General features: G+C 43.3%; 1 protein-coding gene across 2 annotated transcripts in view; it reads right to left on the bottom strand.

Annotated features, from left to right (window-relative positions):
- The window catches only part of LOC143766584 (uncharacterized), a 41,105-nt gene that overhangs the window by 4,343 nt on the left and 13,619 nt on the right, over window positions 1-23,143 (bottom strand). The window contains exons 7-12 of one of the 2 annotated variants that reach the window (XM_077254369.1): window positions 20,971-21,131; window positions 7,160-7,309; window positions 6,853-7,032; window positions 6,646-6,769; window positions 6,465-6,562; window positions 6,176-6,266 (exon numbers count right to left, since the gene is read on the bottom strand). In XM_077254369.1, coding sequence (XP_077110484.1) covers window positions 6,176-6,266; window positions 6,465-6,562; window positions 6,646-6,769; window positions 6,853-7,032; window positions 7,160-7,309; window positions 20,971-21,131 — 804 coding nt within the window. The remainder of the gene's footprint in view (window positions 1-6,175; window positions 6,267-6,464; window positions 6,563-6,645; window positions 6,770-6,852; window positions 7,033-7,159; window positions 7,310-20,970; window positions 21,132-23,143) is intronic. The other variant, XM_077254370.1, reaches the window with a different exon arrangement.

The raw sequence follows: 23,143 nt of genomic DNA, 5'->3' as shown, positions 1-23,143 counted from the left end.
AGAAAACCTTATTAGATGAATCAGTAGTGCATGGTGTTCAACTGTTTGTTCATTCTGCCTCCCAAATATTGAATCAAAATAAACAAATCAATGTTATGTAGGCAAAAATAATATCGATTCTCATCTTACAAAAAACAAGTCCCTACTCAGGTCCATAATCTGTCAATGGAAAAACAGAGGTTCCCACACTATTAGTGGCTCAAAGGCTGTTGAAAAGCAACAGGGTTTCTATAAACCAATTCAGCAAAATCCGCTCTCACTTCTGAGTCTTGCAGTGTGCAAAAACAAAATTTAGGATCCCTGTGTTTAGCAATATTATAGTGAGCACAATCTTGGCACTAAGTGTTGGGTAACAAAATGGCAAATGTGTAATTTTCAGTCTACAAATTCCACTGCATGTTAATTTCTGGAAAGTGGCTGTGGAATCAAAATATTCAGTCCTCCTACACACGTGGTCAAAATTGTTGTTACCCCTCGTTTAATGACAGAAAATGCCACAACAGTCACAAATATAACTTGAATCTGACAAAAGTAATAATAAATAATCTATGAAAATGAACAAATGAAAGTCAGACATTGCTTTTCAACCATGCGTCCACAAAATTAAGAAAAATAAATAAAACTCATGAAAATAGGCCTGGACAGAAATGATGGTACCCCTGAAAATGTGACAAAAGGGACATTTTAAATCAAGGTGTGTCCAGTAATTAGCATCACAGGCGTCTACAATCTTTTTTATTTATTATTACTTTTGTTAGAGTCGTTATTTCTGTGACCATTGTGTGTTTTTCTGTCATTAAACGAGGGGTACCAACAATTTTGACCACGTGTGTATAGATTATAACCCTCAGTGAATTAATTTATAAAATGGAATCACTTTATGGGGATTTCGACTATTCTGGTTTTCTTTCGTTTAGTTATATTAGGGCTAGGGTGATCGCCTAGCTTTGCAAAACTCCTTATCATAATAGCTATAGCGCTTACCGAATAGTTGCCTCGGGAACCTTGTTACATGGAGCGCTCCCGATAATCATCTGTTCGGCGCTGCAGCTGCCTGTGTTGTGGCTGTGTGACAGTGACAACACATACATGCAGAGCCCGTGCCCGTTTTTGGGCTATCCATGCATGTGTTGTGACTGTCACACAGCCACGACACATGCAGCAGCGACGCCGAACAGCTCATTATCAGGAGCGCTACAGGTATCCAGGTTACCGAGGCAGCTATTCGGGAAGTGCTATAGCTATTCGGATAAGCACTTATCCGAAGCTATTTGATCAACCCTAATTAGGGCTTCTGCATATGGTGTGTCGAATCTCCTCTGGGATCTGTTCCTGCTGTCCAGCTGGAGTAATCTGCTCCCTACTTCAGCCATTTGGAAAGTACCACACCCTACTAAAGCTCAAAGCACATGACCGGAATCTGCCAGAAACAGCGTTGTTCTTCTCTGGTTCAGTCCTCTGTGCTCACCTTGTGGCTTGTGTATTTGCTTCCTGTTGTGAATGTGGCCCGATTACTGACTACTTTTGTGTCTTCTGATTCTATCCTTCTGGTTCTGATCCAGCTACCTGACTATTCTTCTTGCCATCTAACACCACAGAATAGCAGGTAACACCATAGTCCAAGCCTAGGGGTCCCAGTGTAAGTCAAGATACATGTAAGGGTGTTACAGGTCGATGAGCAAGGCAATCCTTGGGATATGGAAAGCAGAGAAGATCGTGCCAAGCATGTCCATGGTGGATATCTTTTGAGCTGCCAGGTGACCCAATACATTGTGTCTGCAATCTAGTCTAGCTAGATCTACATTCAAATAGTTACATGGCGCTCCTTCCCTTCTGAACACTGCCATGTGCCCAGACAGTACAATCGTATGTAGCGTATTGTGCAAAGTTGGAAAATAATTTGTAAGATCCATTTATTTTCTATAGTTTGTGAATAATTCCAAAGTTATCACTACATAACGTGACACAAGTCAGATATGAAAACGGGGCCTAATTAAGAACACAAAACTGGCTGCAGGAAGAGGTTAAATCAGAGTATTTTTGACACTGACTACTGTAATCAAAAACTGTGACTATAAACAATAACATCTACTGAAATGATCAACATCAACAGTCTTCATCAGTAATAAATGAGTAGCTAGTGGTGAAACCTCTCTGGGGTAATTAGAGCATGGGGCTTGGTGACATCACAATCTAAACTATCATAAGGGCCAATATTTTCTGTCAGATGAGTTTCAAGAAGAAATATTACACATTTAAAAAGAACTTTGTATAATAGTGCAGAGCTGAGATGTCTTAAAGTGAACCTGTCAGCAGGATTGTGCACAGTAACTACAGACACTATCAGGTCAGCGCCGTTATACTGAGTACATTGATACCTGGTGATGAAATCCTTCTTGTGGTTGTTGTTTAATCTGTATTTGTAGTTTTCAGTTAATGAGATTCTTGTGCTCTGAGGCGGGGCTGTGGGTGGGGCTTTGTGTGGTGCCCTGATTACATATTCATCTGTATTGGCTTATGGTGGGTGACTGATCCCTCAGTGACCTGCCCCCCATTTTTACATAATGCATATAATAGCGTTGATATTATTGTTGATAAGGCCTATAATATTGTGGCTATTGTGAGGCTTAGAAAATAAATTACATCCAGAAAAATGGCAACGGTGATGGCGGCGCCTGTGCAGTAGCATCTATAAGTAAGAGATAGATGCAACTGGCAGGCGCCGTCGGTGTCATTTTGCTTGATGTAAAAAAAATTTCTAAGCTTCACAATAGTCACAATATTATAGGCATGATCAACAATAATATCAACACTATTATATGCATTATGTAAAAATGGGGGCAGGTCAGTGAAGGATCAGTGACCTGCCATAAGCCAATACAGATGAATATCAAAGCAGAGCACCACATAAAGCCCCGCCCTAGAGCACGAGAATCTCATTAATGAAAAAAAACCACAAGACGGATTTCATCACCAGGTATCAATGGAGAGTTTTTTTTGTTTTTTTTTTAAGACTATCAGGGAGTTACAGACTCACATAAGTGAGGCAGCTCAATCCCACCACAATTAAACTATCATACAGAATGAACAGGTAAAAAAGCAAACATTTTTCTATTATATGTTACATTCCCAACAAAAACGTATGTACGAGGGAAGAACTTCAACATTAAACCGGAGTTGCATTCATTTATGGTGGACCATTGAAGCTACTATGTGTCCTGACCAGAAGATTAGAGAATACAATATTGCTCCCGATTTCAGGAGAGATTGTGCAGTAATCTGAATTCCTTAGGATGGAAAACATAATGTCATTTATAACATGCAGTGAAGCCATGAAACCAGGACTGGAGCCAACACATCTCCTGCAGGCGTGAATAAATGTATATTACAGCCATCAGCCGCGCACAGCTCAGAGCTATATCACGGCACAGGTGTAATGGATTTTATGCAGTTTATCACAAGCTTCCTTGAAGTTCGTTGGCTCTAAAAGAAATCGAAATTTCAGGATAAAGGGAAACTCTGCTGTTCTTGTACAATCGATGTGAATACTTTCTGCCCAATGATGACAAAATTATTCTAGGAGCGATACCTTTATTGGCTAACTAGAAAATAATATGTTTGCAGCAGGGCCGGACAGGGACTAAAATTCAGCCCTGGCATTTGAAGTTACACAGGCCCATTTGTCACATGGCGACTGTATAATATATTTGTACACTTGTAGGCAGGGCCGGTTTTAGGCAAAGTGGGGCCCTAGGCAAAGTTTAAAATGGGGCCCCAAATGCTAACATATTGCACATCACACAGAAGCATTTCGGTTGTATTTACGTGCGCGGAGTTCAGGCCGCTAAATGAGTGTGATCAGCAATATTGAAATTGTTCAACGCTTGTTTACCGGCCTCTTTCCACCAACTGAGGAATAATGATGGGACAGAACGATCACTAATAGATCACTAACAGATCACCATACAGCATCATGTTATCAGCAGCACATCTACAGTTTACACCGGCGATGTGCTGCTGAGAACAATGATTTTTGTTCCAGCAAAAACAATCTGAATATGCAGCATTTTACTTGTTTAGTAAAATACACCCCATAGTCCTCCAAATATTACAATGTGCACCACAGTCCTCCATATAGTATAGTACACTCCCGATAGTCCTCCATATATTAAAATACACTGCTCAGTCCCCAATATAGCATAATACACTCCTCATAGTGCTCCATATAGTATAATGCACCGCCATAGTCATCCATGTAGTACAATTCACTTCCCATAGTATAATGCGCCCCATAGTTCTTCATATAGTATAACGTAATCCCCATAGTCCTTGATACAGTATAATGCAGCCCACATATAGTATAATGCAGCCACCACCCTACAGAATATAATGCAGTCACCCCAGAGTATAATGCAGCCACCCCATAGAATATAATGCAGCCCCCCTCATAGTTTAATGCAGCGCCCTCATAGAGTATTGTGCAATCCCCCCTCAAAGAATATAAATCTAATACAGCCCCCCATAGAATATAATGTAGACCCGAATAGAATATAATACAGCCCACCTCCCCACAGAATATAATGGAGCCCCATCAAAGAGTATGATGCAATCATCCCTCATAAAATCTAATACAGCCCCCCATAGAATATAATACAGTCCACCTCCCCATAATATATAATGTAGCCCCAATAGAATATAATGCAGCCTCCCATAGTATATAACACGGCCTCCCCCATAGAATATAATATACCCCCATAGTGTATAGCAAAGCCCGCATAGTATATAGCGCAACCCGCATAGTATATAGCACAACCCGCATAGTATATAGCACAACCCGCATAGTATATAGCACAGCCCGCATAGCAGATAACACAGCCCATGTAGTAGTATACAGCACAGCCCACACAGTAGTATACAGCACAGCCCACGTAGCAGTATACAGCACGCCCACGTAGCAGTATACATCACAGCCAACGTAGCAGTATACAGCACAGCCAACGTAGCAATATACAGCACAGCCCACGTAGCAGTATACAGCACAGCCCACGTAGCAGTATACAGCACAGCCAACATAGCAATATACAGCACAGCCCACGTAGCAGTATACAGCACAGCCAACGTAGCAGTATACAGCACAGCCAACGTAGCAATATACAGCACAGCCCACGTAGCAGTATATAGCACAGCCCACGTAGCAGTATACAGCACGCCCACGTAGCAGTATACAGCACAGCCCACGTAGCAGTATACAACACAGCCCACCTAGCAGTATACAGCACAGCCCACGTAGTAGTATACAGCACAGCCCACGTAGCAGTATACAGCACAGCCCACGTAGCAGTATACAGCACAGCCCACGTAGCAGTATACAGCACAGCCCACGTAGCAGTATACAGCACAGCCCACGTAGCAGTATACAGCACAGCCCACGTAGCAGTATACAGCACAGCCCACGTAGCAGTATACAGCACAGCCCTCGTAGCAGTATACAGCACAGCCCACGTAGTAGAATACAGCACAGCCCACTTAGCAGTATACAGCACAGCACATATTATTTTCTGGTTAGCCAATTAAGGTATCACTCCTAGAATACTTTTGTCATCATTGAGCAGAAAAGTATCCTGTTATTGTACAGAAATTCACACTTGACCCTCACTGCTCAATGCTTAATCTTGTCAATCATAAAAGCAAAGTTTGACCAGAAAGACTGGACCTGGTCTTGTAGGGACCATATGAGCACATTCAGCAGCACAGAAGGGAGAGAAGGTAGAGATTCATCCAATAAGATATCAGGGATCTAGGAAGCCAACAGCATCATTACCCTCCACTTTCTCTTACAGACCCATCATAATACTTTTCCTCAAGTGATTTTCTAACTTGTCAGCACATTCTACGTACGCTGTCATTTGGCTTTGTAGTTTACAGATCTGGGTAGGTAACGGTCGCCGTCTTCCATCCCCAGAGGGTAGGTGGATCCTCCAGGTTGTAAGTTCTATATTAAAGGGCTTTCAATGCCCAAAGTCGCTTGAACAGTTTTGAATGGAGGAGAATGTTGTGGTCTAGAGGCAAAATGGCGATCATGGTAATACAGACGAACTACACCACCGATAAAACAGCCACAGCCGGTGACTGAGAAGAATCTGTGACTTCTCTGCATTTAGTGGTTACTCCTCACCTGGGTAGTCATATGTAGGAATCTCCCCTTTACACCACTCATCACCCCTCACATACGTCTCTGTAGTATTAATATGGGTCAGATCTTCACCCTGAAACAAATATTGTAAAAGTCACAGACAGATGGAGAAGTCACATCTATGATCAGCTCTAATCCTGCCATCTCCACCGTTCTCATTACACAAAAATAAAATATACAATACTTGGGGATAAAACAAGACTGAACACAAGACCTTCACAGCCGTCTACACATCATAGGGGAGATCTCATGACACCTTCTGTCCATCTACCTGATGATCCTGAGGAATATCAGGATTTTCTTGTTTACAGTCCTGTGGAAGAAGAGGATGGGGACATCTCTCTGGTGTTGTCCTCTTACTGGATAGATCTGGAGGAAACACATACAGGGACTGAATTTATTCTTTACATACAGATAAGTATAGGCAGTGTGTATTTAGTCCTGTCTATTACCTGGTGATATGAGGGGCTGAGGAACCTCCATCATGACGTCCTTGTACAGATCTTTGTGTCCTTCTAAATACTCCCACTCCTCCATGGAGAAATGGACAGCGACATCCTGACACCTTATAGGAACCTGATACATACAATGATATCGTCATCCCCCCGATCCCTTCATAGTGTTACTGTATAATGTCCCAGCATTCCCAGCAGTGTCACCTCTCCAGTCAGCAGCTCAATCATCTTGTAGGTGAGTTCTAGGATCTTCTGGTCATTGATGTCCTCATGTATCAGGGGGTGAGGTGGAGGCCCCGTGATTGGGCTCAGGGGTCTTCCCCATCCCTCAGACACAGGGTCCTGACAGCGCTCACTAGAGGTCTTCTTCACTACTGTGTAATCCTGGTTATGGAGACACATTAAGAAATCTCACTACAGACATTTCCAGAGTCCTCACCTCTCCAGTTCTGTCCATCTGTTATTCCCATAGATAAGAATGATGTAATGTGACGTCATCAGAATCTCTCACCTCTCCAGTAAGCCGGAAGAGGATCTCTAGGGTGAGGTGTAATATTTTCTCTGCCATCTTTTCTCTGTCCATATCCATCTTTGATGAGTTAATCAGGAAAATTCTCTTATATAGAAGATCTTCACTGAGAGGATCCGATATTGTAGAGACCTGAATGAGAAGAAGATGAGCCGATGTAACATCATAAAAATTCTGTGTAATAATACAATTACTGGAGATAATAAGGGAAACATATGAGGAGATTTATTATTTAAATCAACGGCATTTTTGACAACCAGCCTTGCTAAAGCTCACAGCTGGGGGCCGGTATTCTCAGGCTGGTAAGAGGTCATTGATATAGGCCCCCCAGCCTTAAAATAGCAGCCCGCAGCTGCCCTATTAGATGCACCTATTCTGGCGCTTTACCCGGCTCTTCACACTTTCTTTGTAGCGGTGGCAAGTGGGGTTGATATTTGAGTACTTTTCTTGTTTTCTTTTTTATTTACATAAAGAAATGTATTTATTGAAACTATATATATATATATACACACTCACTGGCCACTTTATTAGGTACACCTGTCCAACTTCTTGTTAACACTTAATTTCTAATCAGCCAATCACATGGCGGCAACTCAGTGCATTTAGGCATGTAGACATGGTCAAGACAATCTCCTGCAGTTCAAACCGAGCATCAGTATGGGGAAGAAAGGTGATTTGAGTGCCTTTGAACGTGGCATGGTTGTTGGTGCCAGAAGGGCTGGTCTGAGTATTTCAGAAACTGCTGATCTACTGGGATTTTCACGCACAACCATCTCTAGGGTTTACAGAGAATGGTCCGAAAAAGAAAAAAAATCCAGTGAGCGGCAGTTCTGTGGGCGGAAATGCCTTGTTGATGCCAGAGGTCAGAGGAGAATGGGCAGACTGGTTCGAGCTGATAGAAAGGCAACAGTGACTCAAATCGCCACCCGTTACAACCAAGGTAGGCCTAAGAGCATCTCTGAACGCACAGTGCGTCGAACTTTGAGGCAGATGGGCTACAGCAGCAGAAGACCACACCGGGTACCACTCCTTTCAGCTAAGAACAGGAAACTGAGGCTACAATTTGTACAAGCTCATCGAAATTGGACAGTAGAAGATTGGAAAAACGTTGCTTGGTCTGATGAGTCTCGATTTCTGCTGCGACATTCGGATGGTAGGGTCAGAATTTGGCGTAAACAACATGAAAGCATGGATCCATCCTGCCTTGTATGGAGCATCTTTGGGATGTGCAGCCGACAAATCTGCGGCAACTGTGTGATGCCATCATGTCAATATGGACCAAAATCTCTGAGGAATGCTTCCAGCACCTTGCTGAATCTATGCCACGAAGAATTGAGGCAGTTCTGAAGGCAAAAGGGGTCCAACCCGTTACTAGCATGGTGTACCTAATAAAGTGGCCGGTGAGTGTATGTATGTATGTATGTATGTATGTATGTATGTATGTATGTATGTATGTATGTATGTGTATATATATATATATATATATATATATATATATATATATATATATATATATATATATATATATATATATATATATATATATATTTTACACATGTAATTATTATTTTTTTTAACTTTTTTACTTTGTCCCAGGGAGGGACATTACTATGTAGTGACAGATCGCTGATCTGACACTTTGCATTGCGTTGTGTCAGATTAGCGATCTGACAGGCAGTGCTGCACGCTTGCCGGCGCCTTCTTTGAGCAGGCGCTTGCAAGCCACCTCCCTGCAGGGCCTGCAGGGAAGAGGACGGAGGAGAGGCTCGGAGCAACGCGATCATGTTTGATCCTATAGTTACATGTTGAATAAAATCACAGCCAGAATAAAGTCTTTTATTTGAAATAAAACTAAACACAGTTTTCCATTTTTACTATTACGCCTAATCCCAGCGAAGCCCTCGATCTCCTGTAATACAAATAAAATAAAAAAAAAAACAATGTACCATACCTGTCCATTGGTCTCTCCCACGCCGTAATCAATGTCTAGGGGCTAGTTTTCAACCTGGACGGTTCCAAGATGTGACTGCCCCGGCTGAAAACCACTGGTGAATGAGATGCTGAGAGCGCAACATCATTGACCAGAGTGACATCATCACTGGCATTTTCCCACGGTCCTGAGGTCACCGAAGTTCAGCCTGGCCTCATTGATGTCACCGCTGGTGAATGATGCTGCGCTATCAGCCGGGACGGTTGCATCTTGGCACCGTGAAGGTTGAAAACTATTTAGCCCCCCAGACATGGATTACGGCGTGGGACAGAACGATAGACAGGTATGGTATATTGTTGTTTTTTTATTTTATTTTTATTACAAGAGAATGAGGGCTTCGCTGACATTAGTGGATGCAGTAAGTAGGGTTTAATTGAGATTAATAAAGGAGTCCGTGTAATTTTTTCAAATAAAGGACTTTAGTCAGGCTGTGTCTTTATTTACCATACAATTATAGGATTAGTAATGGGTGGGTGTCTTATAGACACCTCTCCATTACTAAGCCGTGGGCTTGATGTCACCTAACAATACAAAGGTGACATTAACCCCACAAATATTAACCCCACTTGTCTCCGCTACAGAGCAAGTGGGAAGAGCCAGGCAAAGCGCTAGAAAAGGTGCCTCTAATAGATTACCACAGCTGACATCTGGCACATTAACATGATCGCAGCGTTCCAGCGGCATAGGGAAGCATCGTGCAGGGAGGGGGCTCCCTGCATTCTTCCCCGAGACCCTTAGAACAACGCGATGTGATCGTGTTGCTCCGAGCCTCTCCTCTGTCCTCTTCCCTGCAGGCCCTGGATCCAAAATGGCAGCGGGGATTTTTCCAGGTCCTGCAGGGAGGTGGCTTGCAACCGCCTGCTCAAGGCAGGCGCCGGCAAGCCTGCAGCACTGCCTATCAGATCGCTGATCTGACACAGTGCAATGGAAAGTGTCAGATCAGCGATCTGTCACTACATAGTGATCTCCCACCCTGGGACAAAGAAAAAAAATAATAATTACATGTGTAAAAAAAAAAAAAAAAAATCCTAAATAAATTGAAAAAATATATATATTGTTCCAATAAATACATTTCTTTATGTAAATTAAAAAAAAAAAAACATTAAAAAGTACTCATATTTAGTATCGCCACGTCCATAACGGCCCGACCTATAAAAGCGTCCCACTAGATAACCCCTTCAGTGAACCCGTGAAAAAATAAAAATGAGGCAAAAAACAATGCTTTATCATAATACCGCCAAACAAAAAGTGGAATAACATACAATCAAAAAGACCGCCGAAAATGTCATCTTGTCACGCAAAAAACTAGCCGACAGACAGCGTCATTAGCAAAAAAATAAAAGTTATAGCCCTCAGAATAAAGTGATGCAAAAAAAAAATAATTTTTTTCTATTATATTATATCTATTATTATATCTATTTTTTTATTATATAAAAGCGCCAAAACATTAAAAAATGATATAAGTGAGGTATCGCTGCAATTGTACTGACCCGAGGAATAAAGCTACTTTATCAATTTTACCAAATGCGGAACGGTATAAACGCCTCCCCCCCAAAAAAAAAAGAAATTCATAAATTGGTGTTTTGTTTTTTGATTCTGCCTAACAAAAATCGGAATAAAAAGCGATCAAAAAATGTAATGTGCCCAAACATGGTACCGATAAAAACGACAACTCGTCCCGCAAAAAACAAGACCTCACATGACTCTGTGGACCAAAATATGGAAAAATTATAGCTCTCAGAATGTGGTAACACAAAAGATATTTTTTGAAATAAAAAGCGTCTTTTAGTGTGTGACAGCTGCCAAACATAAAAACCCGCTATAAAAACCCTCTATAAATAGTAAATCAAATCCCCCTTTGTCACCGCCTTAGTTAGGGAAAAATAATAAAATTTAAAAAATTTATTTATTTCCATTTTCCCATTAGGGTTAGGCTGAGGTCACACTGCGTTACGGCAGTCCGTTAGACGGACTGTGTTACACCGCGGCATAATGCAGTCCGTTAATGCTGCCATTAACCCTATTATCGGGCGCATTGCCGACGCATGCCATAATCGGCATGCGCTAGCGATGTGCCGTCATTCTGTGACAGACCCTCGGACGCGGGCTGCAGCGTTTCCGCGTCCGTCACTGCTAGCACAGGTGAAGCTTCTGTGCTATCGCGATCGCATAACGCGATCTTGGAAAAGGCACTAGCATTGTGCAGTCCATTTATCGCACGCGTTAAATGGTCTACACCAACGCAATATGAACCTGGCCTTAGGGTTAGAGTTGGGGCTAAAGTTAGGGTTGGACCTAAAGTTAGGGATGGGGCTAAAGTTGGGGTTAGGGTTTGGATTACGTTTATGGTTGGGTTAGGGGTGTGTCAGGGTTAGGGGTGTGGTTAGAATTGGGTTTAGGGTAAGGGGTGTCTTGGGGTTAGGGGTGTGTTGGGTTAGGGGTGTGGTAAGGGTTGGGATTAGGGTTAGGGGTGTGTTGGGGTTAGGGTTGGAGTTAGAATTGGGAGGTTTTCACTGTTTAGGCACACCAGGGGCTCTGCAAATGCAACATGACGTCCGATCTCAATCCACACAATTCTGCATTGAAAAAGTAAAACGGTGCTATTTCCCTTCTGAGCTCTCCCGTGCGCCCAAACGTCATGTTTATTTATGGGGCATCATGCTCTTGTTAAGTTTATAGGATAATATTTATATGGGAGTTTGCCCAACCTCCTCCCCTTCAAAGTGCTATGGGCACTCTTTGTAGAAGGGAGTGGTATATTTATGAACGTATCCGCAAGGTCGGTCTTTGTTATAAATTAATCTTGTTACTGTGTATTTTCACAGCTTTTCCAACTGATCACAAGGATCATAGAGCCCGGGGGAAAAAAAATGGCTCACTAAATTGGATGAGGTATTCGGTGATGACTCAGTTGTGCTTTTTAATTCAAGGGAAACAGAGGATTCTGCTACTAAATTGAAATACTTGCTAAACAAAAAAAACACGCCTATGGTGGAACAAGGCTTTTTTAGAGAGGTACATTGCCAAGGGTCTAATCCCCAGAGGTCTAAGTATACAGGTTTTTCCATCGTTTACTATGCAGGATGAACTCCTTAATAAACAGTGGGAGGAGCCATCTTTGAATTGTTCTAGAGGCTATATGGAATTATTGATCAAATCAAACATGACTTTCTTACAGGAGGTGGAAAATGAAATTGGTTCCCTACAGGAGACCTTATTCAGCACCCTTACGGTGGCAGCCAAAGCAAAACTCAATGAAGAACTTGAGGGGGAATTCCAAAAATGGGAAAAATAAATAGTTGCATCCAAGACTAAGAAATACCAGAGAGATGTGCTGGATTTTAAAAACAACCATGTATATAGATGGAGGAAAAGACAGGCTATTCAGCCCAAATCCTCGGTTCATCGTAACTCCTTTTCTTCTGCATCCTCTATGGATGAAGAACCGTCCGGCAGCAGTCATTCCAATAGTGTTCTTAATGAAAGACTAGGATTGGGCAAATTTGGAAATCGGAAAGGGAAAAATAAGCAACGCTTTACCCCACCCCAATCCCAGGAGAGAAAATCTAAATCTACTAATAAATTTAGAGGTAATCAATTTATCAGATCATGTGTTGTCTAAGGATCAATTAATCCAATCTAACGTTAGTTCCGACTAATAACTTTAATTATTTTGCAGCTATGAAGGACACACAGCTGTTTCTGAGGAAGGTTATCCTGCGAAAATTGCATACTAAACCTATGGATACTCTCAGTTTGGACACAGCCTTAGAGCAAGAGGCACTTGCTGCCTTGGAGGAACTCGCAGGAGAAAGTGATCCACCTGCCACAGGTACCTTTCCTGCTTCCTTTGCCCAGAGATGTACCATGTTTCCCCCCTTCTCCCTATGTCCCCAGATTGACATTTTCAATAAACTTGTTTTGGAGGATTTGAAAAAAATCCCAAGTGACAAAAGGGGTGACAATTTGACAGTGGCACAAAGGAGAGCTCTCAAGGAGTTGAGATCTCTGCGTGATGTTGTAATTAAACCAGCGGATAAAGGGGGGGGGAACGTGGTCGTCTGGCCAACGGAGAAGTATGAGCTGGAGGCATTTCATCAGCTAAGAGATCGGGAGTCCTATACTTCCCTATCACATAACCCACTGTCCAGTTTCTCTAGAACTTTGTTCGAGATCCTGGACCGGGCCCTGACACTGGGCATCATATCTAAGAGGGTGTTTGAGGGCCTGATTGTCAAGTATCCGGTGGTCCTTACCTTCTTTCTGCTGCCGAAAGTTCACTAGGACCCAGTGGAACCCCCGGGGCGTCCGATTGTTTCTGGCATAGGTGGGTTATGCGACCCCATTTGTAAGTTCATTGAACCCTACATGCATCCCTTGGTTGAGTCGTTCCCCTCCTATGTCAGGGACACTACGGACGTCCTGAGGAAACTCGATGGCCTCACCTTAGAACCAGATATGTTGTTTGCAACAGTTGATGTAGAATCCTTGTACACTAGCATTAAGCATGGTGACGGGTTAGAGGCGGTTGAGTTCTTCTTGGGCATGAGTAACCTTGATCCCTCACTGCGTTCCCTGATCCTGGAATTACTTCAATTCATTCTGATACACAATTTTTTCATGTTCAAAGATCGGTTCTTCCTCCAGAACCGTGGCACTGCCAAGGGCGCGGCCTCGTACGCTAAAGTCTTTCTTGGATTCCGGGAGAGGGAGATTTTTGGGGAGGGCATGTGCGCCGCCTCCCATGTGCAGTGCTGGTACATTGATGACGTGTTCATGATTTGGCAGGTCCCCGAGTCTGTCCTCTTGGGACTTCATCTGTGGACTAAATAAGAACAATCGTAATATCCGCCTTACGCACAGGGTAGCTGTAGGTGACATTGACTTTCTGGACATCAAGGTCAACAGATGTAAGGGTGGCAGAGTACAGACCGATGTGTTCCGTAAAGAGACGTCGGTCAATGCCCTGCTATACTCCACCTAAGCACATACCAGATGCACAATACGTGCTATACCAACAGGCCGATTTTTAGGAATGAAAAGGATTTGCTCCACGGACGAGGTCTTTGAGAGTCAGGCTCGGGATCTCTCAATTCGTTTCCTGGATCGGGGTTATAGCAGGAGGGATATCAAGAAGGGTTATCTTCGTGCCAGGAGGGCCCCAAGAGATCAATTACTCTGCAGATCTTCCACCTCCATTCCCATTAAGAGGGATCAGCCACTTAGATTCATCACTACATTTAATAACAAATGGGATAATATTCGGGAGATTCTGCAGAGACATTGGTCAGTACTGAAAACAGAACCTACCTTAAATAGAATTCTACCGGATCGACCTCTTCTTATGGCTAGAAAGGGGAGGAGTCTGAAGGACCAACTGGTAAGGAGGAGTCACTATGTCTCAGCCCCCCTTAGTTTGTTTGGATCCGGACATCAAAGGTGGGGATGCTTTCCCTGTGGTTCCTGTAAGGCATGCAGGAATATCGGGCGGGCCACTGTATTCTCGGCGGCGGGTGGAGGTAGGGAGTACCGGATTACGAGATACATTTCATGTAGTACCACCCATGTACTTTATTAAGCGGTATGTACTTGTAACCTAATTTATGTAGGTCTCACCTCTCGTGAGCTCCATGTTAGGGCCCGGGAACATGTCAGAGACATTATGGCTGCCAGGGATGCCGACAATGTCTCGGAGTTGAAAACCATTCCGAGACACTTTCGGTTACATCATGATTGTAATCCAGATGCTCTTAAAGGGAACCTGTCACCTGAATTTGGCGGGACCGGTTTTCGGTCATATGGGCGGGGTTTTCGGGTTTTTGATTCACCCTTTCCTTACCCGCTGGCTGCATGCTGGCTGCAATATTGGATTGAAGTTCATTCTCTGTCCTCCGTAGTACACGCCGTAGTACACAATCTTGCCTTGCGCACGTGCAGTATGCTTTGCCCAACTGCGGGCAAAGCCGAAAAGCATTAGTGCGCATGCGCCGGCGCACTATGTCCCGGAACACAGCGAAATACTTCCGGGACATAGTCCTTCCTTCCTATGCTGCTAGGAGGATTCTAGGTATTGAACTAGACACCGCTTTAGATCTAATTTGTGGAATTTTCTTTCTTTTTATTTTTTGGGTCTGAGAAGAAGGAAGGAAGGATTACCTCCTGAGATCTGTGGAATCTGGACGCTACTTTGGGTAGGTAGGCAGGGTCAGTTTTAAGGATAACTATCATTCAAGATTTTTGTGAAGGGAGGACTCGCAGACAGGGCTTGGAGATCACTTATTCTACGGGCTGACGTTAGAGCTATCAGAAGGGCCGTTTTAAGTGATAAGGTTTTAAGGGGTATTGACTCTATAGGCTCAAATGGAGAGTCTGTTAAAGCTGACAAGACTAGATTTAAGTCACAAGGAGGAAGTCTTTTTATAGTTATCGGTCTAGATCTTGACGCAATTCTAGCAAATCTTGTTATCCAAGGGTTGGAAGCTATATTTTCACTGTACAATGCTCCTAGAGCCGCTATCTGTACTTTTAGAGTACTCACTAAGAGGCCCAGATCTAGACCCTTCTGTAGGAATTCTAATATCTCAGCAATTGGAACCCCATCCTATAATTTTACCCCGGATGATGTGGATAACATTTTTCTCAAGGTCTTGCCATAGATTTTAGTTGTTACAGTTTTCCTACTTTTCCTTAATGTGGAGACTAGTTTATCCGAAAACCCTCTTTCCTTCAGTAGTGACCTTTCAAATTCCACGCTATTAAGTGGAGTTTCTCTGACTGAGGGTGGAACACCGGTCCCTGTGATAGGAGGTCCGGCAGATCCGGAAGAACCCAGGGATCGGTGATCGATAGTATTCTCAGCCAGGAGAACCAGGCTCTTTTGGGCCAAAAGAATAGTCTTGGCCCGCCCTGCCTGATTTTTCGGAGAACTGCTGGGATGAGGATTAGTGGGGGAAACGCATATGCAAGGCCTTGTGTCCAGGGAATCAGGAAAGCATCTAGCGTCCGAGGGCCCCCCTTGAGAACAAAAAGCTTGCACTTTTCTGTTGTCTATATTGGCAAAAAGGTCTATTACAGGAATTCTCCAAAGCGCTGTGATCTGGTCGAAAATGCGTTGATTTAATGCCCATTCTCCCTGTTTTAATTGGGTACGGCTCAGGAAGTCTGCTTTCTGATTCTCTACTCCTTTTATATGCAGAGCAGAGAGGGATAGTAGGTTGTTTTCCACTAAGCTGAAGATTTCGGAGGTGGCCGTCATTAGGGCTCGAGACCTGGTCCCCCCTTGGTGATTCAGGTAGGCTACTACAGTCTGACTGTCCAAAAATACTCAGACATGATGCCCCCGTAGGCTGTGGAGGAAAGATAATAGGGCACGGCCCACTGCCCAGAGTTCTTTTTGCTTTGAGGAAGCCTCCAGTTCCTGACCTGTCCTAACTCCCTGAGTGACCCTGTTGTTCAGGGGAGCTCCCCACCCCGTGGGGCTTGCGTCTGTGGTAAATATTTGAGATACTTCTATTACCCAAGGGATCTCTTTCGCTAGGTTGTTGGGATCCATCCACCAGACTAGGGAATGAATAGTGGCTGAACTTAAGAGTCATGTGGTTTTCTAGGTGACCTCTTAGAGAAGCCTGGTTTTTCAAAACATCCCATTGGAGGTCTCTTGCGTGAAGTTGTGCCCATTGGACCGCTGGGAGGCAGGCAGAAAGGGACCTTAATAACGACATCGGCCTTCTTAGGGTCATAGAAGGGTTTGAGCAGGCTTTCGACACCAGATTTACTATCTTTTGTTTTTTCTAAACTGGGAGGCGGCATTCTTGTGTTGTGGAGTCCAATGTTAGACCCAAAAATTCCTGAACTCTGGTTGGGTTTAGTTTTGATTTTTGTAAGTTTAGGAGCCAGCCTAATTTTGTTACAGTGTTTATCACTATGTAGCAGTGTTGTTGGCAACGTTGGGCCGAATTGCTCACAATCAAAAAGTCGTCCAAGTATGGGACTATCAGTATGTCTTTTTCTTTCAGATGGGCCATCATTTCCGCTATCAGTTTGGTAAATATGCGGGGTGCAACTGATATGCCAAAGGGAAGGGCTCTGTATTGGTATTCCCTTATTTTCCCTTTCATGGCTACTGCTAGTCTGAGTAATTTTTTAGAGTTTTTGGGGATGTGATAATACGCGTCGCTGAGATCCAACACTATCATGAAACAGTTTGGAAACAGATTTTTGATCGTTGATTTTATCGATTCCATTTTCAATTTTTGGTTCCTCACATAACTGTTTAGCTTCCGTAAGTTTATTATCGTCCGAAAGGATCCATCCGGCTTTGGAACTAGGAATAGTGGGGAATAGAATCCCTTCCCTTTCTCCATTAGGGGAACTACCTGTATAACAGCTTTGTCCATGAGTTTTATAATTTCTTGTTCTAGGGCCTCTTGTTGTTGGGGGGAGGACCTCAGCGGAGTTAGTACATAATTTTGGGGAGGAAGGGAAATAAAGTCTATCCGAAGCCCCGATTCTACTAAGCTCAGTATCCAGGGGCTGGTTGTGATTTTTTCCCAGGCCGGGAGGCACTGAGACAATCTCCCTCCCACCCTGGGGGAGCTGTCACTTGGGAGTTTTTTTGTCTCGAGTGGAATTGCCAAAAAAAAAAGGAACCCCCTATGTCTTCTTTTCCCTTCATCCCATCGGTTCTGCTCCCTCGGGGGTCTTCTTTGGGAAAAATTTCCTATTGTGAAAGGGCCGTTTAGCAAATGGTGGGGCCAAATTAGGGAACCCTTTCTTCTTGTCCCCTGCTTTTTGTAAGATATCATCCAAAGTTTCCCCGATTAAAAATTTGCCTTCACATGGGATCGAGCAAAGCTTCTGCTTGGTTTGCAAATCACCCGGCCAACTCTTTAGCCATAATGTTCTACCGGCTGCGTTTGAAAGAGCTGCTGATTTAGATGCGAGTTTAACCGAGTCGGCCAAAGAGTCTGTTAGAAAGGCCGCCACCCCTCTTATCATAGGGATAGAGTCTAGCACCTTATTTCTGGACACCCCATCCCTCAGTTGTTTCTCTAAATTATCAACCCAAATCATTGGGACCTAGAGGTGCATGCAGCTGCTATTGCTGGTCTTAAACATCCTCCTGCCGATTACCAGGCCCCTTTAAGAAAGGTATCAACTCTTTTATCAAGGGGATCCTTTAGGGTACCCATATCCTCAAAAGGTAGTGCAAACTTCTTTGAGGCCTTAGCCACCGCAACATCAAGTTTGGGGGCTTTATCCCATGAAGTAGATGCCTCCTCCTCAAAGGGATATTTTCTTTTAAGGATCCAGCACCCCATAGCCGATCTTACTGCCTTCACTAGTGCGTCGACTTCGTCTAGGGGAAAGCAATGACGACCTCCGCTTCCGTTGTCAGAAGAAGAGCAGGAGGAGTCCCGTGTATCTGAGTCTCCACTTTCGGAGCTAGAGGAATCAGAGTGGGAATAGGGTATAGGTAATTTTTCCCAACTTTCCCAACCCCTTTAAGGGATTTAAATACGGATTCTACCTCTGATTTAATTACTTATCGTAATTCAGAGGCAAAACTTGGGGTTTCCTCACAGAGGACTCGTCCTATACAGGAGTCACAGAGCTTCTTAACCCAGGATTTTGGTAGGGCGTTCTCACACAAGGGGCAGGTTCTGTGTTTTGTTTTCCCCGTTCTTTTCCTTGCCCAAGATAAACGGAGAAGAGGGGACCCTAATTATAATAGTGAATTGACATGAAGATCGCTCACCCATCTGACGCAACCGCAGGTACCGGTTCTGGAGGAGGAGTAGGATCCTGTAATGTAAGATCCGTAGGTGGTGGCATAGGCTGGTTTGTCACACTGGAGCTCTTGCTACGTTGCGTGGAATGGCTGCTGGACCGAGTATTCCAGGTGTCCGCAGAAGATCTTTTTATCTGCACATCCGCTTTCATCCTCTGGTGGTGTCGCAGCTGCTGCTGCTGTGGCGGTTGGAGCTGCTGGTCCCTGTCTTCCATGGTTCCTTCCTTGGAATAACGTGCAGCCAGGAGCTCCCCAGTCTGAGCCTTTTTAAATTTGGCGCCTAATACCAGCCCCCTCCCCTGTGGCTGCGTCGCAGGAGAAGCTCTGTTTTTTTTGTTTTTTTTTCCTGTGCTTGCACGCTCTCCCGGGAACCCGGAAATGCTTAGGGATCTGGGGTGGCGGCCATCTTGGTGCACCTTGCGCATGTGCCCGCCTCGACCCATAAGTTGTCCTCATTTCCGGCGCTACGTCCATCTTGGATGGACGCTCCTCATGCACGCCGGGTACCGGAGCCCCTACCTCCTATCCGGAGTGGCGGCTGCACTTCTCCCCCACCACGCTGCAGACCTGTCGGTCCCAGCGGTGGTGGCTTCGGACACTGCACCATCCGTGGCAGGGGCCTCCCCGCTGCCATGACCCGGACTGGCCGGCCCCGGACTTGCTTCAGGCGTCTTCAGGTATCGACACCTAGTAGGTTCCCCGTCAGGGACAGGAAACCGAACTGATGCAGGGGAGAGGTGAGTATCCTGTAGGTTTCCTGTCACTGAAGGGCTTATCCCCTATTTCTGTGGTGCTGTCATGGGGGACTGAGAAAAATATTTTTTATTTTTACGGCTCTACATTATAAACTTCTGTGAAGCACTTGGGGGTTCAAAGTGCTCACGACACATCTAGAAAAGTTTCTTAGGGGGTCTACTTTCCAAAATGGTGTTACTTTTGGGGGGTTTCCACTGTTTAGGCACATCAGGGGCTCTCCAAACGAGACATGGTGTCCTCTCAATTCCAGACAATTTTGCATTGAAAAGTCAAATGGCGCTCCTTCCCTTCTGAGCTCTGCCATGCGCCCAAACAATGGTTTACCCCCACATATGGGGTATCAGCGTAATCAGGACAAATTGCAGAACAACGTTTGTGGTCCAATTTCTCCTGTTACCCTTGGTAAAATAAAACAAATTGGAGCTGAAGTAAATTTTTTGTGAAAAAAAGTTAAATGTTAATTTTTTTTTTAAACATTCCAAAAATTCCTGTGAAACACCTGAAGGGTTAATAAACTTCTTGAATGTGGTTTTGAGCACTTTGAATGGTTCAGTTTTTTGCATGGTGTCATACTTGGGCATTTTCTATTATATAGACCCCTCAAAGTGACTTCAAATGTGATGTGGTCCCTAAAAAAAAAAAATGGTGTTCTAAAAATGAGAAATCGCTGGTCAACTTTTAACCCTTATAACTCCCTAACAAAAAAAATTTTGGTTCCAAAATTGTGCTGATGTAAAGTAGACATGTGGGAAATGTTACTTATTAAGTATTTTGTGTGACATATCATAAGGGCATAAAAATTCAAAGTTGGAAAATTGCAAAAATTTGCAACATTATCGCCAAACTTCCGATTTCTTCACAAATAAATGCAAGTAATATCAAATAAATTTTACCACTGTCATGAAGTACAATATATCGTGAGAAAACAATGTCAGAATCATCAGGATCCGTTTAAACGTTCCAGAGATATAACCTCATAAAGGGACAGTGGTCAGAATTATAAAAATTGGCCCGGTCATTCACATGCAAACCACCCTTGAGGGTAAAGGGGTTAAGCAAATCTGATTCCTGGTTAAAACGTTTCCCACATTTGGAACAGGAAAAAGGCTTCTCCCCTGTGTGGGTTCTTTGGTTTATAGTATTTCCATATTCTGAATGTGAAAATGACTTATTTTCTTCAGGAGCAGATTGTGTTTTAATGCGTATTTTGTGACTTTCATTTTCCTTTTTAGTCAGTAATAAATCAGAAGACAGGACCTGTTTCAAAGGATCAGATGACAGATCTTTGCTGTGAAGGGATGATGGTATATCTGAAGTAATGCCATTCAATTCAGTTGCATCCTGTGGGATTTTGACATCATCCGATTTAAAAACTGAAGATGTCAGCTGTCCCTCTGATCTCTGGGTACAGTCATCTGCTAAGAAAAAAACAATTATTTTTGAATGAAATATCCTGGAATTTTATATTTTTGAACATTTCTACTTAAACTGTCCATAAAAATGGCAAGCTATGTAAAAAAACTAATTATTTACCAAGACAATGACAGTTCACAGTCTAATAGAAAACCTTATTAGATGAATCAGTAGTGCGTGGTGTTCAACTGTTTGTTCATTCTGCCTCCCAAATATTGAATAAAAAGAAACCAATCAATGTTATGTAGGCGAAAATAATATCAATTCTCATCTCACAAAAAACAAGTCCCCACTCAGGTCCATCATCTGTCAATGGAAAAACAGAGGTTCCCACACTATTAGTGGCTCAAAGGCTGTTGAAAAGCAACAGGGTTTCTATAAACCAATTCAGCAAAATCCGCTCTCACTTCTGAATCTTGCAGTGTGCAAAAACAAAATTTAGGATCCCTGTGTTTAGCAATATTATAGTGAGCACAATCTGGGCACTAAGTGTTGGGTAATAAAATGGCAAATGTGTAATTTTCACTCTTCAAATTCCACTGCATGTTAATTTCTGGAAAGTGGCTGTGGAATCAAAATATTCAGTCCTCCTACACACGTGGTCAAAATTGTTGTTACCCCTCGTTTAATGACAGAAAATCCCACAACATGAAAATGAACGTCAGACATTGCTTTTCAACCATGCGTCCACAGAATAAAAAAAAAAATAAAACTCATGAAATAGGTCTGGACAGAAATGATTGTACCCCTGAAAATGTGAAAAAAGGGACATGTTAAATCAAAGTGTGTCCACTAATTAGCATCACAGGCGTCTATAATCTTTTTAGTTATTATTACTTTTGTTAGAGTCGTTATTTCTGTGACCATTGTGTGTTTTTCTGTCATTAAATGAGGGGTACCAACAATTTTGACCATGTGTGTATAGATTATAACCCTCAGTGAATTAATTTATAAAATGGAATCACTTTATGGGGATTTCGACTATTCTGGTTTTCTGTCATTAAGTTATATAAGGGCTAGGGGGTTGATCGAATAGCTTTGCAAAACTCCTTATCTTAATAGCTATAGCGCTTACCGAATAGTTGCCTCGGGAACCTTGTTACATGGAGCACTCCCAATAATCATCTGTTCGGAGCTGCAGCTGCCCGTGTTGTAGCTGTGTGACAGTCACAACACATACATGCAGAGCCTTGCCTGTTTTTGGGCTATCCATGCATGTGTTGTGACTGTTGCACCGCCACAACACATGCAGCAGCGACGCCGAACTATTCGGGAAGTGCTATAGCTATTGAATAAGCACTTATCCGAAGCTATTCGATCAACCCTAGTTAGGGCTTCTGCATATGGTGTGTCGAATCTCCTCTGGGATCTGTTCCTGCTGTCCAGCTGGAGTAATCTGCTCCTGCTGTCCAGCTGGAGTAATCTGCTCCCTACTTCAGCCATTTGGAAAGTACCACACCCTACTAAAGCTCAAAGCATATGACAGGAATCTGCCAGAAACAGCGTTGTTCTTCTCTGGTTCAGTCCTCTGTGCTCACCTTGTGGCTTGTGTATTTGCTTCCTGTTGTGAATGTGGCCCGATTACTGACTACTTTTGTGTCTTCTGATTCTATCCTTCTGATTGTGACCCAGCTACCTGACTATTCTTCTTGTCATCTAACACCACAGAATAGCAGGTAACACCATGGTCCAAGCCTAGGGGTCCCAGTGTAAGTCCAGATACATGGAAGGGTGTTAAAGGGCGATGATAATTTTTACATAATGCATATAATAGCGTTGATATTATTGTTGATAATGCCTATAATATTGTGGCTATTGTGAGGCTTAGAAAATAAATTACATCCAGCAAAATGTCACCGGCGATGGCGGCGCCTGTGCAATAGCATCTATAAGTAAGAGATAGATGCAACTGGCAGGTGCCGTCAGTGTCATTTTGTTGGATGTAAAAAATTTTCGAAGTCTCACAATAGCCACAATATTATAGGCATGATCAACAATAATATCAACACTATTATAT

Source organism: Ranitomeya variabilis, chromosome 4, assembly GCF_051348905.1.
Source record: "Ranitomeya variabilis isolate aRanVar5 chromosome 4, aRanVar5.hap1, whole genome shotgun sequence".
NCBI classification, from domain to species: Eukaryota; Metazoa; Chordata; class Amphibia; order Anura; family Dendrobatidae; genus Ranitomeya; species Ranitomeya variabilis.
Note: the sequence above shows the minus strand (reverse complement) of the source record. Positions and strands in the feature narration are given on the sequence as shown.